General features: G+C 44.9%; 1 protein-coding gene across 1 annotated transcript; it reads left to right on the forward strand.

Annotated features, from left to right (window-relative positions):
* Positions 1-463: 463 nt before the first annotated feature.
* LOC129850251 (collagen alpha-2(V) chain-like) lies at positions 464-17,032 on the forward strand. The gene is made up of 23 exons (XM_055916738.1): positions 464-481; positions 4,045-4,089; positions 4,206-4,259; positions 6,036-6,089; positions 7,812-7,865; positions 8,305-8,358; positions 8,540-8,593; positions 8,876-8,920; positions 9,066-9,119; positions 9,496-9,540; positions 9,904-9,957; positions 10,225-10,323; positions 10,540-10,584; positions 11,258-11,356; positions 11,617-11,670; positions 12,225-12,332; positions 12,578-12,631; positions 12,734-12,832; positions 13,008-13,061; positions 15,724-15,822; positions 16,065-16,118; positions 16,591-16,644; positions 16,940-17,032. Exons 1-23 carry the CDS (start codon positions 464-466, stop codon positions 17,030-17,032), a joined length of 1,443 nt encoding a protein of 480 aa, XP_055772713.1.
* The last annotated feature ends 623 nt before the right edge of the window (positions 17,033-17,655 follow it).

A 17,655-nucleotide genomic window follows, 5' to 3' on the forward strand; every position in this document is an offset into this window, starting at 1 on the left:
CGATGTGGCCACACCTCTGAAGATACTGTAGCTTGAGAGAAATATTTAGGTACAAGCCTGCATGCACAAGTTTTCATGCCACTCCTTGTCATACTAAACAGAATGGAGAACAGACAATTTGATCCTGATTCGATAACCAAAAACATCAAGTAAGTAACATGAAGAGACTTGGGGGCTTGTAGGGATAGCTCAGAGCTTCCAAACCTTTTCTATCCCTCTTCTCATTGTACCTGTCCAGTTGAGGGGGAGGTCACTGCACCTATTCTCTTCATACGGAGTCTGTGGTCACCAGTGAAGAACTTCCACACCGTGGTGATGATGAATGAATGACCGTCCTCCTCTCTCCCCCAGGGTCAGCTGGTCTCTCAAATGGCAGCAGGCTTCGGTGAGAAATCACCTGGGATGATGGGAATGATATTTGACAACAGGGTGAACTACTATTAAATCAGCTGGGATGATAGGAATGATATCTGGCAACAGGGTGAGTTACTATTAAGTCACCTGGGATGATGGGGATGATATCTGTCAACAGGGTGAGTTACTATTAAATCACCTGGGATGATGGGAATGATATCTGACAACAGGGTGAGTTACTGTTAAATCTGCTGTCCTATACAAAAAAGTCCCTGACAACTTCATTGACTGGTAGTCCTTGCTAAGTGTGTGTGTCCATGGGCAGTAGATTGTCAACAAGGAAAGACATACAGTAGAGTATGCACAACAGGAGGCTGGTGTTACCTTCATTTGGGAGGACAGGCTCGTGTTGATGGCTGGAGCGGAATTAGTTTAATGGTTGCCATGGTTTCCATGTGTTTGATGCCATTCCAATTGCTCCTGTAACGGCGGTCCTCCTCCTCTTCAACCGAAAAGGAGGAGTAGTGAGGGAACCAAAATGCAGCGGAGTTTGAAGACATAATTTATTAAAGAATAACACGAAAACACGAACTTGACTAATAAACTAACAAAACAACAAACGGTGTAGACAGACCTGAACGACGGACTCACATAACACGAATAACGCACGAACAGGGAAAATAGCCTACACATAAATTAACGATGAACAAACAAACCGAAACAGTCCCGTATGGTGCGACAAACACTGACACAGGAGACAACCACCCACCACGAACACAGTGAAACGACCTACCTAAATATGACTCTTAATTAGAGGAAAGCAAAACACCTGCCTCTAATTAAGAGCCATACCAGGCAACCCTAAACCAACATAGAAACACACAACATAGAATGCCCACCCAAACTCACGTCCTGACCAACTAACACATACAAACTAACAGAAATAGGTCAGGAACGTGACATAACCCCCCCCCATAAGGTGCGAACTCCGGGCGCACCAACACAAAGCCTAGGGGAGGGTCTGGGTGGGCATCTGACCACGGTGGTGGCTCAGGCTCCGGGCGAGGTCCCCACCCCACCGTAGTCAATCCCAGCTTCCATCTCCCCCTATGAATGACCACCCTCATTTTACCCCCACTGAATCCTTTTGGTAACATCGATACCAGGGGCAGCACCGTGACAGAGGGATAGCTCAGGACAGAGGGATAGCTCAGGACAGAGGGATAGCTCAGGATAATGAGGTAACTCAGGATAGAAAGGTAGCTCAGGATAGAGGGGCAACTCCGGACTGAAAGGCAGCTCCGGACAGAGAGACAGCTCTGGACTGAGGGGCAGTTCTGAATAAATAGCCGCTCTGGGCTGAGGGACAGCTCATGACTGGCTGACGGCTCTGGACGCTCATGGCTGGCTGACGGCTCTGGACGCTCATGGCTGGCTGACGGCTCTGGACGCTCATGGCTGGCTGACGGCTCTGGACGCTCATGGCTGGCTGACGGCTCTGGACGCTCATGGCTGGCTGACGGCTCTGGACGCTCATGGCTCACTGACGGCTCTGGCAGATCATGTCTGGTTGGCGGTTTTGGCAGATCCTGTCTGGTTGGCGGCTCTGGCAGATCCTGTCTGGTTGGCGGCTCTGGCAGATCCTGACTGACGACTGGCTCTAGCGGCTCCTGACTGACTATCGGCTCTGACGGCTCGGGACAGACGGGCGGCTCTAATGGCTCGGGACAGACGGATGGCTCAGACGGCGCTGGGGAGACGGATGGCTCAGACGGCGCTGGGGAGACGGATGGCTCAGACGGCGCTGGGGAGACGGATGGCTCAGATGTCGCTGCGGAGACGGATGGCTCAGACTGCTCCTGTCTGGCGGAAGGCTCTGGCTGCTCCTGTCTGGCGGAAGGCTCTGTAGGCTCATGGCAGACGGGCAGCTTTGCAGGCTCATGGCAGACAGGCAGTTCATGCGCCGTTGGGCAGACGGCAGACTCTGGCCGGCTGAGACGCACTGTAGGCTTGGTGCGTGGTGCCGGAACTGGAGGCACCTGACTGAGGACACCTACTTCAAGCCTAGTGCGGGGAGCAGGGACAGGGCACACTGACCTCTCGAAGCGTACTATATGCCTGGTGCGTGGTACCGGACTGAGGGCACGCACCTCAGGACGAGTGCGGGGAGAAACAACAGTGTGCACAGGACTTAGGAGACGCACAGGTGGCTTAGTGCGCGGTGCCGGAACTGGAGGCACTGGGCTGGAGACACGCACCATAGGGAGAGTGCGTGGAGGAGGAACAGGACTCTGAAAACGCACTGGAAGCCTGGTGCGTAGTGTAGGCACTGGTGGTACTGGGCTGGGGCGGGGAGGTAGTGCCGGAAATACCGGACCGTGAAGGCGTACTGGCTCCCTTGAGCACCGAGCCTGCCCAACCTTACCTGGTTGAATGCTCCCCGTCGCCCGACCAGTGCGGGGAGGTGGAATAACCCGCACCGGGCTGTGTAGGCGAACCGGGGACACCATGAGTAAGGCTGGTGCCATGTAAGCCGGCCCGAGGAGACGCACTGGAGACCAGACGCGTTGAGCTGGCCTCATGACACCTGGCTCAATGCCCAATCTAGCCCTACCAGTGCGGGGAGGTGGAATAACCCGCACTGGGCTATGCACTCGTACAGGAGACACCGTGCGCTCTACTGCGTAACACGGCGCCTGCCCGTACTCCCGCTCTCCACGGTAAGCCTGGGAAGTGGGCGCAGGTCTCCTACCTGCCCTCGGCCCACTACCTCTTAGCCCCCCCTCCCCCCCCAAGAAATTTTTGGGTGGTACTCACGGGCTTTTCGGGCTTCCGTGCTAGACGCGTCCCCTCATAACGCCGGTTTTGGGCTTGATATTCCGGTCTCCAGCCTTGCTTCCTTGCTGCCTCCTCATATCTCCGTCTCTCTGCTTTCGCTGCCTCCAGCTCAGCTTTGGGGCGGCGATACTCCCCTGGTTGAGCCCAAGGACCTTTACCATCCAGCTCGTCCTCCCAAGTCCAGTAGTCCTGTGTATAATCCTGCTCGACTTCGCGCCGCTTGGTTCTGGATCGGTGGGTGGTTCTGTAACGGCGGTCCACCTCTTCAACCGAAAAGGAGGAGTAGTGAGGGAACCAAAATGCAGCGGAGTTTGAAGACATAATTTATTAAAGAATAACACGAAAACACGAACTTGACTAATAAACTAACAAAACAACAAACGGTGTAGACAGACCTGAACGACGGACTCACATAACACGAATAACGCACGAACAGGGAAAATAGCCTACACATAAATTAACGATGAACAAACAAACCGAAACAGTCCTGTATGGTGCGACAAACACTGACACAGGAGACAACCACCCACCACGAACACAGTGAAACGACCTACCTAAATATGACTCTTAATTAGAGTAACGCAAAACACCTGCCTCTAATTAAGAGCCATACCAGGCAACCCTAAACCAACATAGAAACACACAACATAGAATGCCCACCCAAACTCACGTCCTGACCAACTAACACATACAAACTAACAGAAATAGGTCAGGAACGTGACAGCTCCGTTCCAGCTGCATCCTGTCTTATACATTGTCTTTGGCGGGCTTGATTGAACGACAGTTCATTTACGTTTGTGCCTACATTACTCATTACTCTGTCTCTGTATGTTGTCTCCATGTATATTTTAGGGTGAAGCAGGACCAAGAGGGCCTCCTGGACCGTCCGGTCAACCAGTAAGTCAAAGATGGTCGACTATATCTACCTTTCAGACATCAGTTCTTACTGGAGATCATTTCTGTAAGTAAACAGACAGACATGTGATAATTTCCTTTTCCTCCCTGTCTCGTAGGGACCTACAGGGGGGCAGGGGGCCCCAGGAGACGTTGGAGACCCAGGATCCATGGTAAGAACCATGCATAATCTCTGCATTAGTCATCTCTCTGATGCTTTTTTTGACTGGGTTTGAATCCTGGTCACCTACATGCTTGAAGACTGTTACCCCATTGAGCTAAAGCCTAGGCATTAGCACAGGGAGCTAACTCAACAAAAAAAGGCCATTGTTTCCCAACTGGCGGCCCACGGAAATCAGAAATCGGTTCCAAAGTATTCGCGCGCATAATATAGAGTTTAACAGTTTGTGATTGCATTCAAATGTAAGCAAGGTTAGAAATTATTATTTTTTTGGTCAAATATTTGTATCTGTTTGGGCTTCTTGATGTCAATTTGCAGTCTACAAATTATTTGTAATTATGTTCCTGACCATCCGCTCAATAAAAAATCATACCGCGGCTGAATCAACTGACTAATCTTCCTGGTTTAGGCATTATCTCAGGGAGCTAACACAGTCTTCAGTTCTCAGGCAAAGTTATCATCATCACACCAGCTTGGATCACTGAACTACCTCCGCTACACTCTCACACCATATTGAGGTGTTACACCAATATCTACCAATCACACACCATATTGAGGTGTTACACCAATATCTACCAATCACACACCATATTGATGTGTTACACCAATATCTACCAATCACACACTGTATTGAGGTGTTACACCAATATCTACCAATCACACACCATATTGAGGTGTTACACCAATATCTACCAATCACACACCATATTGATGTGTTACACCAATATCTACCAATCACACACTGTATTGAGGTGTTACACCAATATCTACCAATCACACACTGTTTACCAATATCTACCAATCACACACTGTATTGAGGTGTTACACCAATATCTACCAATCACACACTGTATTGAGGTGTTACACCAATATCTACCAATCACACACTGTATTGATGTGTTACACCAATATCTACCATTCACACACTGTCTTGAGGTGTTACACCGATATCTACCAATCACAGTCTGTCTTGAGGTGTTACACCAATATCTACCAATCACACACCATATTGATGTGTTACACCAATATCTACCAATCACACACTGTATTGATGTGTTACACCAATATCTACCAATCACACACCATATTGAGGTGTTACACCAATATCTACCAATCACACACCATATTGATGTGTTACACCAATATCTACCAATCACACACTGTATTGAGGTGTTACACCAATATCTACCAATCACACACTGTTTACCAATATCTACCAATCACACACCGTCTTGAGGTTTTACACCAATATCTACCAATCACACACTGTATTGAGGTGTAACACCGATATCTACCAATCACAGTCTGTCTTGAGGTGTTACACCAATTTCTACCAATCACACACTGTCTTGAGGTGTTACACCAATATCTACCAATCACACACTGTATTGAGGTGTTGCACCAATATCTACCAATCACACACTGTATTGAGGTGTTACACCAATATCTACCAATCACACACTGTATTGAGGTGTTACACCAATATCTACCAATCACACACTGTATTGAGGTGTTACACCAATATCTACCAATCACACACTGTATTGAGGTGTTACACCAATATCTACCAATCACACACTGTATTGATGTGTTACACCAATATCTACCAATCACACACTGTATTGAGGTGTTACACCAATATCTACCAATCACACACTGTATTGATGTGTTACACCAATATCTACCAATCACAGTCTGTCTTGAGGTGTTACACCAGAGCTATATGTTGTATTGACTGTGTGTGATTGGACATGTTGTTTTCATACAGGGTGGCTTTGGTTCCAGAGGACCTGAGGGCCCACCAGGAAAACCAGGACCAGATGTAGGTACTCTACACTCCAACAGAGTCCATGTCCCTGTTCCCTATATAGTGCAATACTTTTGACCAGGACCCATAGGGCCAGTGGTGAGGAACAACCCACATTAGATATGACGTCTTCTGAGTATCAATGAGCCTGGTATGTTGATATTGGTTGCTTTCTGCATATGTTCCTTCATAGTATGTAGTAAGATTAGTGCAGAGTTTTTCCTAGCCACCGTGCTTCTACATCTGCATTGCTTGCTGTTTGGGGTTTTAGGCTGGGTTTCTGTACAGCACTTGGTGACATCAGCTGATGTAAAAGGGCTTTATAAATACATTGGATTGATTGATTGATTGATTGCACCGAACATTGTTTTAGTAAGTAGTAGACAAGCCAAAGTAAGTAGGACACAGCCAAAGACCATGGATGCCACTGATCAAAACAAATACAAATGTTATGGAAGTGTAATATCTTGATGCTAATGTAGATTGTAGGTAGCTCTGCATACTTTCTTCAATAGGCGCGGGTTGAAAAACTTGTTAGTGCAGGCTACATTAGCACCAATACCTTGGTGTGTCTAACTCTGCACTAACATGCCATGTTGTGTCATTAACTCTTTTTTTTTTAACCCTTATCGGAGATGTTATAATGCCAAGTGACAATTAAACCTCTAGACTATTAGACAACACTAAACTGCCTAACACACCATTGTTCAGGATTATACAACGGTGGTAATGACTTTGAAGCTGGTGTTTGGAGGATACATTGGCTTGGTTTGAAGGCCCGAGACGAACCGTGGCAATATGTCCTCCTGTCATATGTCAGTTGTGCAGAGGTGAGGACGGAGTCAAGAGCAGGACACAGAACTGAGTAAATGACGTACTTTACTGTGAAAAATAAATCAGCCCAAATAATCCACGCAGGGATAACAACCCTAACACACACGACTAACACAAACCAGGAGTAATCACGCACAAAACATCATGGCAACCAGAGGGTTAAATAGGGAAATAATAATAACTTCATGGGAACCAGGTGTGTACACTCAAGACATAACAAATGGAAAACAGAAACATGGATCGGTGGCAGCTAGAAAGCCGGTGACGACGAGCGCCGAACGCCGCCCGAACAAGGAGAGGCACCAACTTCGGCGGAAGTGGCGACACCTCCAAACACCAGCTTCTTGGGCATGTCACTTAAGCGAACCCAACATGGAGATTTAGATGTTATTTATTGACCTTTGTTCTACATCAACCTTTACTGCATTGAACATCTAGGCTTTACACACCCATCCAGAATCACTTTGACATTATGTTGGAGTGCTGTTTGTTTACCTTTCTGAAGTGCTGTTCATCTGTTGAACCCTTATGAAAAGATATTGCAGTCAGAGTGCAGTATAACAGCAGTACACTGTAATATAACTGTAGTTAGACTGCAATATAACGGTAGTAGGCTGCAAATACGGCGTCCAAAATAAATCAGTCTTTTTTACTACAGTAATTTTGTAGTGTAATTGCAGTGACAGTGCAGTATAACTGCAATCACTGCATCCAAAATACCACAGTTGACTGCAATTAAGTCACTTTTACTGCAGTTTCAAAACCGCAATCTTTTGTTGTAAGGGAAATGCTGTTTGTCTACATCTGAGAGAGTGAAAATTACCACTATTTGTTACCTACCTGTACTGTAATGTCTTCTAGCAGCTGAGAATGTTATGTGAATATGATGTTTTCCCTTCACAGGGAGAATCTGGCCCAACCGGAATAGATGGAGATACAGGAGCCGCTGGATCTGCCGTAAGTAACAAACTGTCTTTCAACTGATACCAACTATCTGTCAGCCTTCAAACAACCAATTATCTGTATTGAATGTCTTCCTCTGTCACTGCAAATCAAATGACAGTTGAATGCAAAGGCATTCGCAAAAACACAATTAATTACAGACTTCTTTTATGATAGACATTTTAAGATTTTGATTATGCCACTTACAACAATTTCCATATGATTAGAGTGAGTTGTAAGACTGTGGATGGATGTGCTTTATTTTCCCATCCAACTGTACTTAGTTAAGAAAGCAGGTACCATTGCCTTCAACCTAAACTTGAATAGTCTTCATTTTGTAAGTAAAACCAATGAACAATAGTCCACAACTAGAATAGACTGTTGTTTTAATGGGGCCACTGTATGTACTTATACATGTGAAAGTCAAACAGTGATTAAATGTGGTGATTTCCAGGGTGCCAGAGGTTTCCCAGGACTGCCAGGTCTCCCTGGACTGAAAGGCCTTAAGGTCAGCAGCAGCACATGGATGATCACAATGCTCATATCTCTGTACTGTAGTTTGAAGCATGGCTGCATGTACAGTTCTTTAAATAGTTAACTTGGCACTGTGCTGTTATGAACTTCTGTGAGATTCGTTAGAGCCTAGAACAGACCTGATCAGAACTGATGAGCTAATGTCTCATCAACAGGGTCATGCAGGTCTTCTAGGAGCGAGAGGTCAATCTGGTGCTGCTGGGTCAAAGGTAAACTCATCATCATGCATATCTGTATATTTGTGCTGCTTCGCAAGGTTAGTATCTAAAAATGATCTGTTTCTGTTTGAAATTGCTGCACATATCGTGACTCTCTCTCTCTCTCTCTCTCTGTGTGTGTGTGTGTGTGTGTGTGTGTGTGTGTGTGTGTGTGTGTGTGTGTGTGTGTGTGTGTGTGTGTGTGTGTGTGTGTGTGTGTGTGTGTGTGTGTGTGTGTGTGTGTGTGTGTGTGTGTGTGTGTGTGTGTGTGTGTGTGTGTGTGTTATTTTACAGGGCCCATCAGGTACTCCTGGTGGAATGGGGCCCCCTGGTCCTGCGGTAGGTCATAATCAATTAGTTAAATGATTATATGATTGTAACACCTGTTACTCACACACACTAATAGCTGTAAATACCCTGTTATGTGTCCAATCTATTAGTGAGGAGTGTAATATTATGTGAAACACGATACTATATATTGTAGGGTCCAGCAGGAATGCAAGGGGAGAGAGGAAGGAGTGGCACAACTGGACCTGTGGTAAGAGAGATATGACTACTACTACTATAACTCTACATTACACAGCTCCGTCTCCTCAATCCATTGATTGCCCACCTGAATTAAATTGATCTGAGGTCAGTTCTTATTCAACATGTGGCATGAGGCATCATTGGTTTATATGTAGGTTCAAAATGTTTTGTTTTGGCTTATCAGTGACACATGTTGTAACCTTTGTTTTTATTTTTGATTTATCCAGGCGAGTCAATTAAGAACAAATTCTTATTTACAATGACATCCTGGCTTACAATGACAGCCTATGCTGCCACTGTCCTCCTATGGTGATGTGCATTGATGATGAGATGATAGAGGTGAATTTGTCAAATCTTCTTTCAGTTGTGCATCTCTCTCCATACAGGGGAAACGTGGTGAATCTGGACATATTGGGAAAGCAGGACCACAGGTACGACCTCTAACATCCAACAAAACATCACCCTTCATATCAAATTATTATAATACACAAATCAGTATTACAAATTCAATATAACAAATGAAAAGCAACACTGTATCTACTCAAAATACACTATTTTCCTGAAAGCCAGTATAAAAGTGTTATACATTTACAAATCAGCAGTGATGTTAACTGGGAAAAAGTGATGTTTTCAGTACTAACCAACACCAGAAGTGTGTCCAAAATGGCTCCCTATTTCCTATATAGTGTCTATAGTGTGAAGGGAATAAGGGGCCATTTTGGATACAGCCCCAGGTGTGGATGACATGCAGCCTACTGTACCAACCAACCATCTTGGATGTGATGTGATTCTAGGGTCCTATGGGGATCACTGGAGCTCTAGGATTCCCAGGTAGTCCAGGTATAAAGGTGAGTACTGTTCATTCTTTAATAGTCCTCTTCTTCACACCAGCCATGTACTACATATTGGTGACTCAAACGTATAACCCAGTCCTTCCCCCTCAGAATTACATTTCATTCTAAACAGGCCCATTCGGACTACTCTATTCCGATAAAGATGTTTATATGAGGGTGTTTTTATGAGGGTGTTTGTTCATTATGAGCTATGCATCTGTTCAACAACGGTTGATTAGAGTGCATGTAAACACACTCTGACTGTGACACTGTTGTCTCCAGGGGCAACCAGGGCCCCAAGGAGCACGAGGAACAGGGGGCCAGCAAGGACCAAGAGGCGAGGCCGGACGCGTGGGATTGGCTGGAGCTACGGGAATTCAGGTGTTTGGCTATTTCATGATGCTAATAATCTCTACACCTACGGTAACTGTACTATCAACAACTCACCACTTCAGGGTGTAGACTGATTCACTGAAAATGTTCCTGAATCTGGTTTCTGATTGAAACGTCCATTGAAAGTACATTTTATGCTTAACTGACTTGTCGGGTTAAATTAAGTTTTAAAAAATGACATAAAAAACATGTTGATTTCTGTAGGGTCCAACAGGAACAGAGGGTGCTGCCGGAGCCAAAGGACCATCCGTATGTATAACTTCACCTACTTTCATCTCTCCTTGTTCATCTCCTTTTTCAGCTACTTCCTTCAATCTAATATATCTCTCACCTTCCAATCATCCAAATATTAATATCTGATGTATTATTCATTATTATGTATTATGTAAAATCCTTGAATGTATGTAACAGGGTGTTGGCCCCGACATGCCATGCTGTCTGGACAGTAGACTACAGCCTGTCCTGTTAGAATGGGCCCTGGTACAGAGTCACAGAGACAGTAGACTACAGCCTGTCCTGTTAGAATGGGCCCTGGTACAGAGTCACAGAGACAGTAGACTACAGCCTGTCCTGTTAGAATGGGCCCTGGTACAGTCACAGAGACAGTAGACTACAGCTTGTCCTGTTAGAATGGGCCCTGGTACAGAGTCACAGAGACAGTTGACTACAGTTTGTCCTGTCAGAATGGGCCCTGGTACAGAGTCACAGAGACAGTAGACTACAGTTTGTCCTGTCAGAATGGGCCCTGGCACAGAGTCACAGAGACAGTAGACTACAGTTTGTCCTGTCAGAATGGGCCCTGGTACAGAGTCAAAGAGACAAAAAGGCAGCCTGTCCTGTAAGACAAGTCATTCATTGATGTCAATGGGTGAACACAGGTTAGATACCTATTTTTTGCATAATGATGTGATTTCTACGCCAGGGAGCTCCAGGTATCCAGGGTCTGACTGGACTGCTTGGCCCCGCGGGGCCCCCCGGACCACAGGGAACCACTGGACTGCCCGGGCCTAAGGGCCAACTGGTAAGAGATTTGTTGTTTAATTTTGACCACTCATTTCATTGTTTGGCTCAAGAATGGTTGTCAGGTCCCTAGCTGTTACAAAGGTCATAGGAACTACTGCTGGTTTCCATGCTCCAGTTAAAATGCTATCATATGGCTACATGTTCATAACGCCGTCAGGAAAAGCTAGCTCTCAAACCTTGAGATCGTACATTGTCAGTAGACTTGAAAAACAATGTCATGTGAAACATCTATCCATCATATTCTTCTCTTCTCACAAGGGTGATTTAGGCGTTCCCGGATTCAAAGGAGAGGCTGGATTCAAAGGAGAATCTGTAAGATATACAATCCGTCATAATGAATGTATCTCTAATTCCATGGTTTAATAATGTACAATAGCAACAACCTGCCTTTCAACACATGCATGTGACGTAGAAAGGCAGGTGATGTTGAAAGGCAGGTGACGTTGAAAGGCAGGTTATATTGTAAGGCAGGTTATGTTGAAAGGCAGGTCATGCTGGCGCTGGTTTCTTTCTGAATGGGGTACATATCTATCTGAGCCTTCCTCCAAAGTTCAGCTTGTTCATTTATTGGGCCTTTGACAGAAATGTCTCTTGCATTATCGAGCAATGAGTTAAAGACAACATCAAGGGTAGCAACATTTTCCACTTGGCTATTCCATCAGTCTAGACCAGCTTTAAAGTGCTTAGTGCATGTTGAGCAGTTTGATGCTCCTAGGGACAAGTACGTTTATCCACACCCAAAGTTGAGTGCAACTACAATATATTCAATTCATTTTATGGTGTTCTTTAAAGGCCATAGAGTAAAATATAACAAACACAAATGTATGATGTGGCAGCCATCTTGTTTGATTATGACGTCATTGCAGGGTGCACCTGGTGATCATGGAGCGCTGGGTCCCATGGGAGAGGAGGGGAAGAGGGGAGAACGGGGTGACGCCGGGACTTCAGGCGCCGCTGGACCCAATGGAGAGAGAGTAAATCAGCTCTTTCACTCACTACAAGAACTTTGTCTGTCTCTGTCTCTTGTCTCTCATTCTCTCTTTCTTTCTCTCTCTCTCTCTCTCTCTCTCTCTCTCTCTCTCTCTCTCTCTCTCTCTCTCTTTCTCTCTTTCTCTCTCTGTCTTTCCTCAGTACATTCAATAACAGCAAACAGTAAAATTATTTGATTAAAATCAAAACCATTTAGCAAATTCTGTTAAAACCAATGTGTAATTTCCAGGGTGCTCCTGGCAGTAGAGGTTTTCCTGGTCAGGATGGGCTACCTGGTCAAAAGGTAAGTTGATTTCTCTTTCAATCTATAGAATAAGTCAGCCGGGTTAAGTCATTGAATAATAATATTATGCCATTCAAACGCCACACTCCATTCTGTGATCAGGGTGCCCAAGGTGAGCGAGGACTGGGTGGGTCATCTGGTGCCAAAGGTGCTGATGGTGACCCAGGACGCACTGGAGAGCCAGGTCTTCCAGGGGCACGGGTGAGATAACACACCTCTACCTCTCGTCAGCATTCTCTATCACAGAAGAAAATTCCTTTGTGGTGATCATCACGCTTATGTTGATCCTAGATGAAACAGACATGAGAAGTACATGAACAGAACCACCTAAAAAAGAGTCAACATTTTATTAAAATCCTCCCTTTTCTTTCCTCAGGGTCTGTCGGGTCTTCTCGGCTCCCAGGGTCCTGAGGGACACCAAGGACCAATGGTGTGTGGATATGAGTCAGGAAATATATATACTCCCCTACCCATTTATATATATATATATAAACTCAGCAAAAAAAGAAACGTCCCCTCATTGTAAATTGCATTTATTTTCAGCAAACTTATTAACACGTCTAAATATTTGTATGAACATAACAAGATTCAACAACTGATACATAAACTGAACAAGTTCCACAGACATGTGACGAACAGAAATTGAATAATGTGTCCCTGAACAAAGGGGTGGGTCAAAATCAAAAATAACAGTCAGTATCTGGTGTGGCCACCAGCTGCATTAAGTACTGCAACGCAACTCCTCCTCATGGACTGCACCAGATTTGCCAGTTCTTGCTGTGAGATGTTACCCCACTCTTCCACCAAGGCACCTGCAAGTTCCCGGACATTTCTGGGGGGAATGGCCCTGCCCTCACCCTCCGATCCAACAGGTCCCAGACGTGCTCAATAGGATTGAGATCCGGGCTCTTCGCTGGCCATGGCAGAACACTGACATTCCTGTCTTGCAGGAAATCACGCACAGAATGAGAAGTATGGCTGGTGGCATTGTCATGCTGGAGGGACATGTCAGGATGAGCCTGCAGGAAGGGTACCACATGAGGGAGGAGGATGTCTTCCCTGTAACGCACAGCGTTGAGATTGCCTGCAATGACAAGCTCAGTCCGATGATGCTGTGACACGTCGCCCCAGACCATGACGGACCCTCCACCTCCAAATCGATCCTGCTCCAGAGTACAGGCCTCGGTGTAACGCTCATTCCTTCGACAATAAAAGCGAATCCGACCATCACCCCTGGTGAGACAAAACCGCGACTCATCAGTGAAGAGCACTTTTTGCCAGTCCCGTCAGGTCCAGCGACGGTGGGCTTGTGCCCATAGGCGACGTTGTTGCCGGTGATGTCTGGTGAGGACCTGCCTTACAACAGGCCTACACGCCCTCAGTCCAGCCTCTCTCGGCCTATTGCGGACAGTCTGAGCACTGATGGAGGGATTGTGCGTTCCTGGTGTAACTCGGGCAGTTGTTGTTGCCATCCTGTACCTGTCCCGCAGGTGTGATGTTTGGATGTACCGATCCTGTGCAGGTGTTGTTACACGTGGTCTGCCACTGCAAGGACAATCAGCTGTCCGTCCTGTCTCCCTGTAGCACTGTCTTAGGCGTCTCACAGTACGGACATTGCAATTTATTGCCCTGGCCACATCAGTCCTCATTCCTCCTTGCAGCATGCCTAAGGCACGTTCACGCAGATGAGCAGGGACCCTGGGCATCTTTCTTTTGGTGTTTTTCAGAGACAGTAGAAAGGCCTCTTTATTGTCCTAAGTTTTCATAACTGTGACCTTAATTGCCTACCGTCTGTAAGCTGTTAGTGTCTTAACGACCGTTTCACAGGTACATGTTCATTAATTGTTTGTGGTTCATTGAACAAGCATGGGAAAAAGTGTTTAAACCTTTACAATGAAGATCTGTGAAGTTATTTGGATTTTTACGTATTATCTTTGAAAAGTCCTGAAAAAGGGATGTTTCTTATTTTGCTGAGTTTATATTTACTCCCCTGCCTATTCAAATCAAATTTATTTGTCACATACACATGGTTAGCAGATGTTAATGCGAGTGTAGCGAAATGCTTGACTCTTCACTTCACTGCTTGACTCTTCACTTCACTATTCATTTGGACAGTGATGTTAAAACATTTAATTTGGCTCTGTACTACAGAATTTTGGATTTTTTTATATTTATTTAACTAGGCAAGTCAGTTAAGAACAAATTCTTATTTACAATGACGGCCTACACCGGCCAAACCCTCCCCTAACCCGGACAATTGTGCACCGCCCTATGGAACTCCCGATCACGGCCAGTTGTGATACAGCCCAGAATCGAACCAGGGTCTGTAGTGACGCCTCTAGCACTGAGATGCACTGCCTTAGACCGCTGCACCACTCGGGAGTCAATTTGAGTTTAAATGTTTTATATGAGGTGATTTCATACATACCAGTATCTGTTTTACCGTTTTGAAATAAATGCACTTTATGTATCTAGTACCCCATTTGAAGGGGTCATAAGTATTTGGACAAATTCACTTATAGTTTATTAAAATTAGGTCAAAAGTTTAGTATTTGGTCACATATTCCTAGCACGCAATGACTCTACAGTCTTGTTGGATGCATTTGCAGTTTGTTTTGGTTGTGTTTCAGATTACATTGTGCCCAATAGAAATGAATGGTGAATAATGTATTGTGTAATTTTGGAGTCACTTTTACTATAAATAAGAAGAGAATGTTTCTGAACACTTCTACATTAATGTGGATGCTGCCATGGTTACGGATAATCCTGAATGATGAGTAAGAAGGTTTCAGATGCACACAGATCAGGCCCCAAAACATCCTAACCTCTCATCATTACAATAGCTTAGCATTTTGGGGGGGTAGGATATTTGTGTGTCTGTAGATTTCTCACTCATCATTATTCATGATTCATTCATGATTATCCGTAATCATGACAGCATCCAAATTAATGTAGAAGTGTTCAGAAACATATTAAATATGCAGGGGAGTGTATAATACATGTTTTTATCTATAAACAGGCCAAACATCAACCTACCTCTGTTTCTGTCTCTCTCTCTCTCTTTCTCTCTCCCCCCTTCCCCTCTCTCTCAGGGAGGAGGAGGAGAGGATGGGGGTCCAGGGCCAGCAGGGTCAGATGGTACCAGAGGTCCAGCTGGAACCATGGGTGTAGTAGGACCAAAAGGCTTTACTGTAAGTAACCCACACTTTATGGAGATCATGTGTGTGTGTTCCTTTCCACAATATACAGTAGAAGCAGCTCCATTAAACCCATCACATTTAGAATGATGAATGAAATACTGTAGTTGTTTGAATGCGTCTACCATGGACCATACGATGTCAGGAGAGACACAGGAATGCTACTTATATGATATAGGCTGAGGGAAACATTGACATGTTATTGATTGTGGATCATTGTTCATTTGTCCTCTCAGGGAGACCCTGGTAAGGCAGGAGAAGTGGGGACCCCAGGTGTTGCAGGACAGAGGGTAAGTACACTACACTCATCAGGGGTTCAAATAGGATTTTGTAGGTGGTGGAACTGCCCCGCAAACTGGTTCATTTCCAAATATAAACTGGGTGGTTCGAGCCCTGAATGCTGATTGGTTGACAGCCATGGTATATCAAACCGTATCCCACAGGTATGACAAAACATTTATTTCTACTGCTCTAATTAAGTTGGTAACCAGTTTATAATAGCAATAAGGCACCTCGGGGGTTTGTGATATATGGCCAATATACCACGGCTAAGGGCTGTATCCAGGCACTCCGCCTTGAGCCGTGCATAAGAACAGCTCTTAGCCGTGGTATATTGGCCATGTACCACACCCTCTCGGGCCTTATTGCTTAAATAAAACATTTTCAGTTTCCATTCTAAGCTTTCTCCCATTATAAGCTGGTAGAACTCTGCTGTAGTACCTCATAGTACACACTGACCACTGAGGACTGTTTCTCATACAGGGGGTTAATGGGAAAGCTGGAGAGATGGGCGCTGGTGGCACTGCTGGTCCAGCAGTAAGTATCTGGTTAATATGTTTCAATTAAACGATATATACCAACACAGTTTAAACATGAAATACTGTATGGGGTTATGGTAAGCTTAAACCGCTGCTGGTTGTCCTGTCCATACTTGACTTCTTTTAGGGAGTTGGAGGGAAGAGAGGAGAACAAGGACCTCCTGGTATGAATGGCTTCCATGTATGCTGTTTCACATGGGATTTATTCATCTTGTATTTACTAGAATAGAGACTAGTGATAGTTCTAGTCAATAAAGGGGAAATGAGAGCTATAATGGTGTGATGTATTTCAGGGTCTACCTGGATCTGCTGGTCCACCCGGAGAGTCTGGGAAACCAGGTGCTGAGGTACGGTATGACATCACGCCCGACTGTGACATACAATAAGCTCTATTTACAGTTGATTTGTTTACAGCTTATTTATGTTACATTTCAACAATAGATCATTTCTTTAGATAATGAACTAAATGTTGTTCTGTTGATAGACGCATGACTGGGTATGTGTGCCTTTGCCTGCAATGGACCAAACAAAGGCACATGTTAACCAGTCATGAGTCTGCCAACATAACGAAACACAGTCCATTCATTATCTACAGTAAGAATCTAGAAATGTAACAGGTTTTTGAGTTGAGTTATAGATCAACACTACTATTAGGTTCATCAACGTTTCTGGGTTATTTAATGCTGCATTTACACAGGAAGCACAATTCTGATCTTTTACCCTATTATTGATAGCAGGTTGGCATTTATTGGGATGACTCATGTTCTGGAGGCAGCTCTGCAGGGTAGTTACATGCTGGCACAGCCACAAAGTCAAAAAATCTTATTTTAAACCTAACCTTAACCACAATGCTAACCTTTTGCCTAACCCTAACCTTAAATTAAGACCATTTTTGTTTTTATAAATGTTTATGATATATCACCAATTTTGACTTTCAATCTGGCCCATAAACGTCAACCTGCTTCTTGGCAAAATTGCTGTTCTGGTTGGTCAAAAGACCAATTAGTGG

This window comes from Salvelinus fontinalis, unplaced genomic scaffold (assembly GCF_029448725.1).
Source record: "Salvelinus fontinalis isolate EN_2023a unplaced genomic scaffold, ASM2944872v1 scaffold_1892, whole genome shotgun sequence".
Lineage (NCBI taxonomy): Eukaryota > Metazoa > Chordata > Actinopteri > Salmoniformes > Salmonidae > Salvelinus > Salvelinus fontinalis.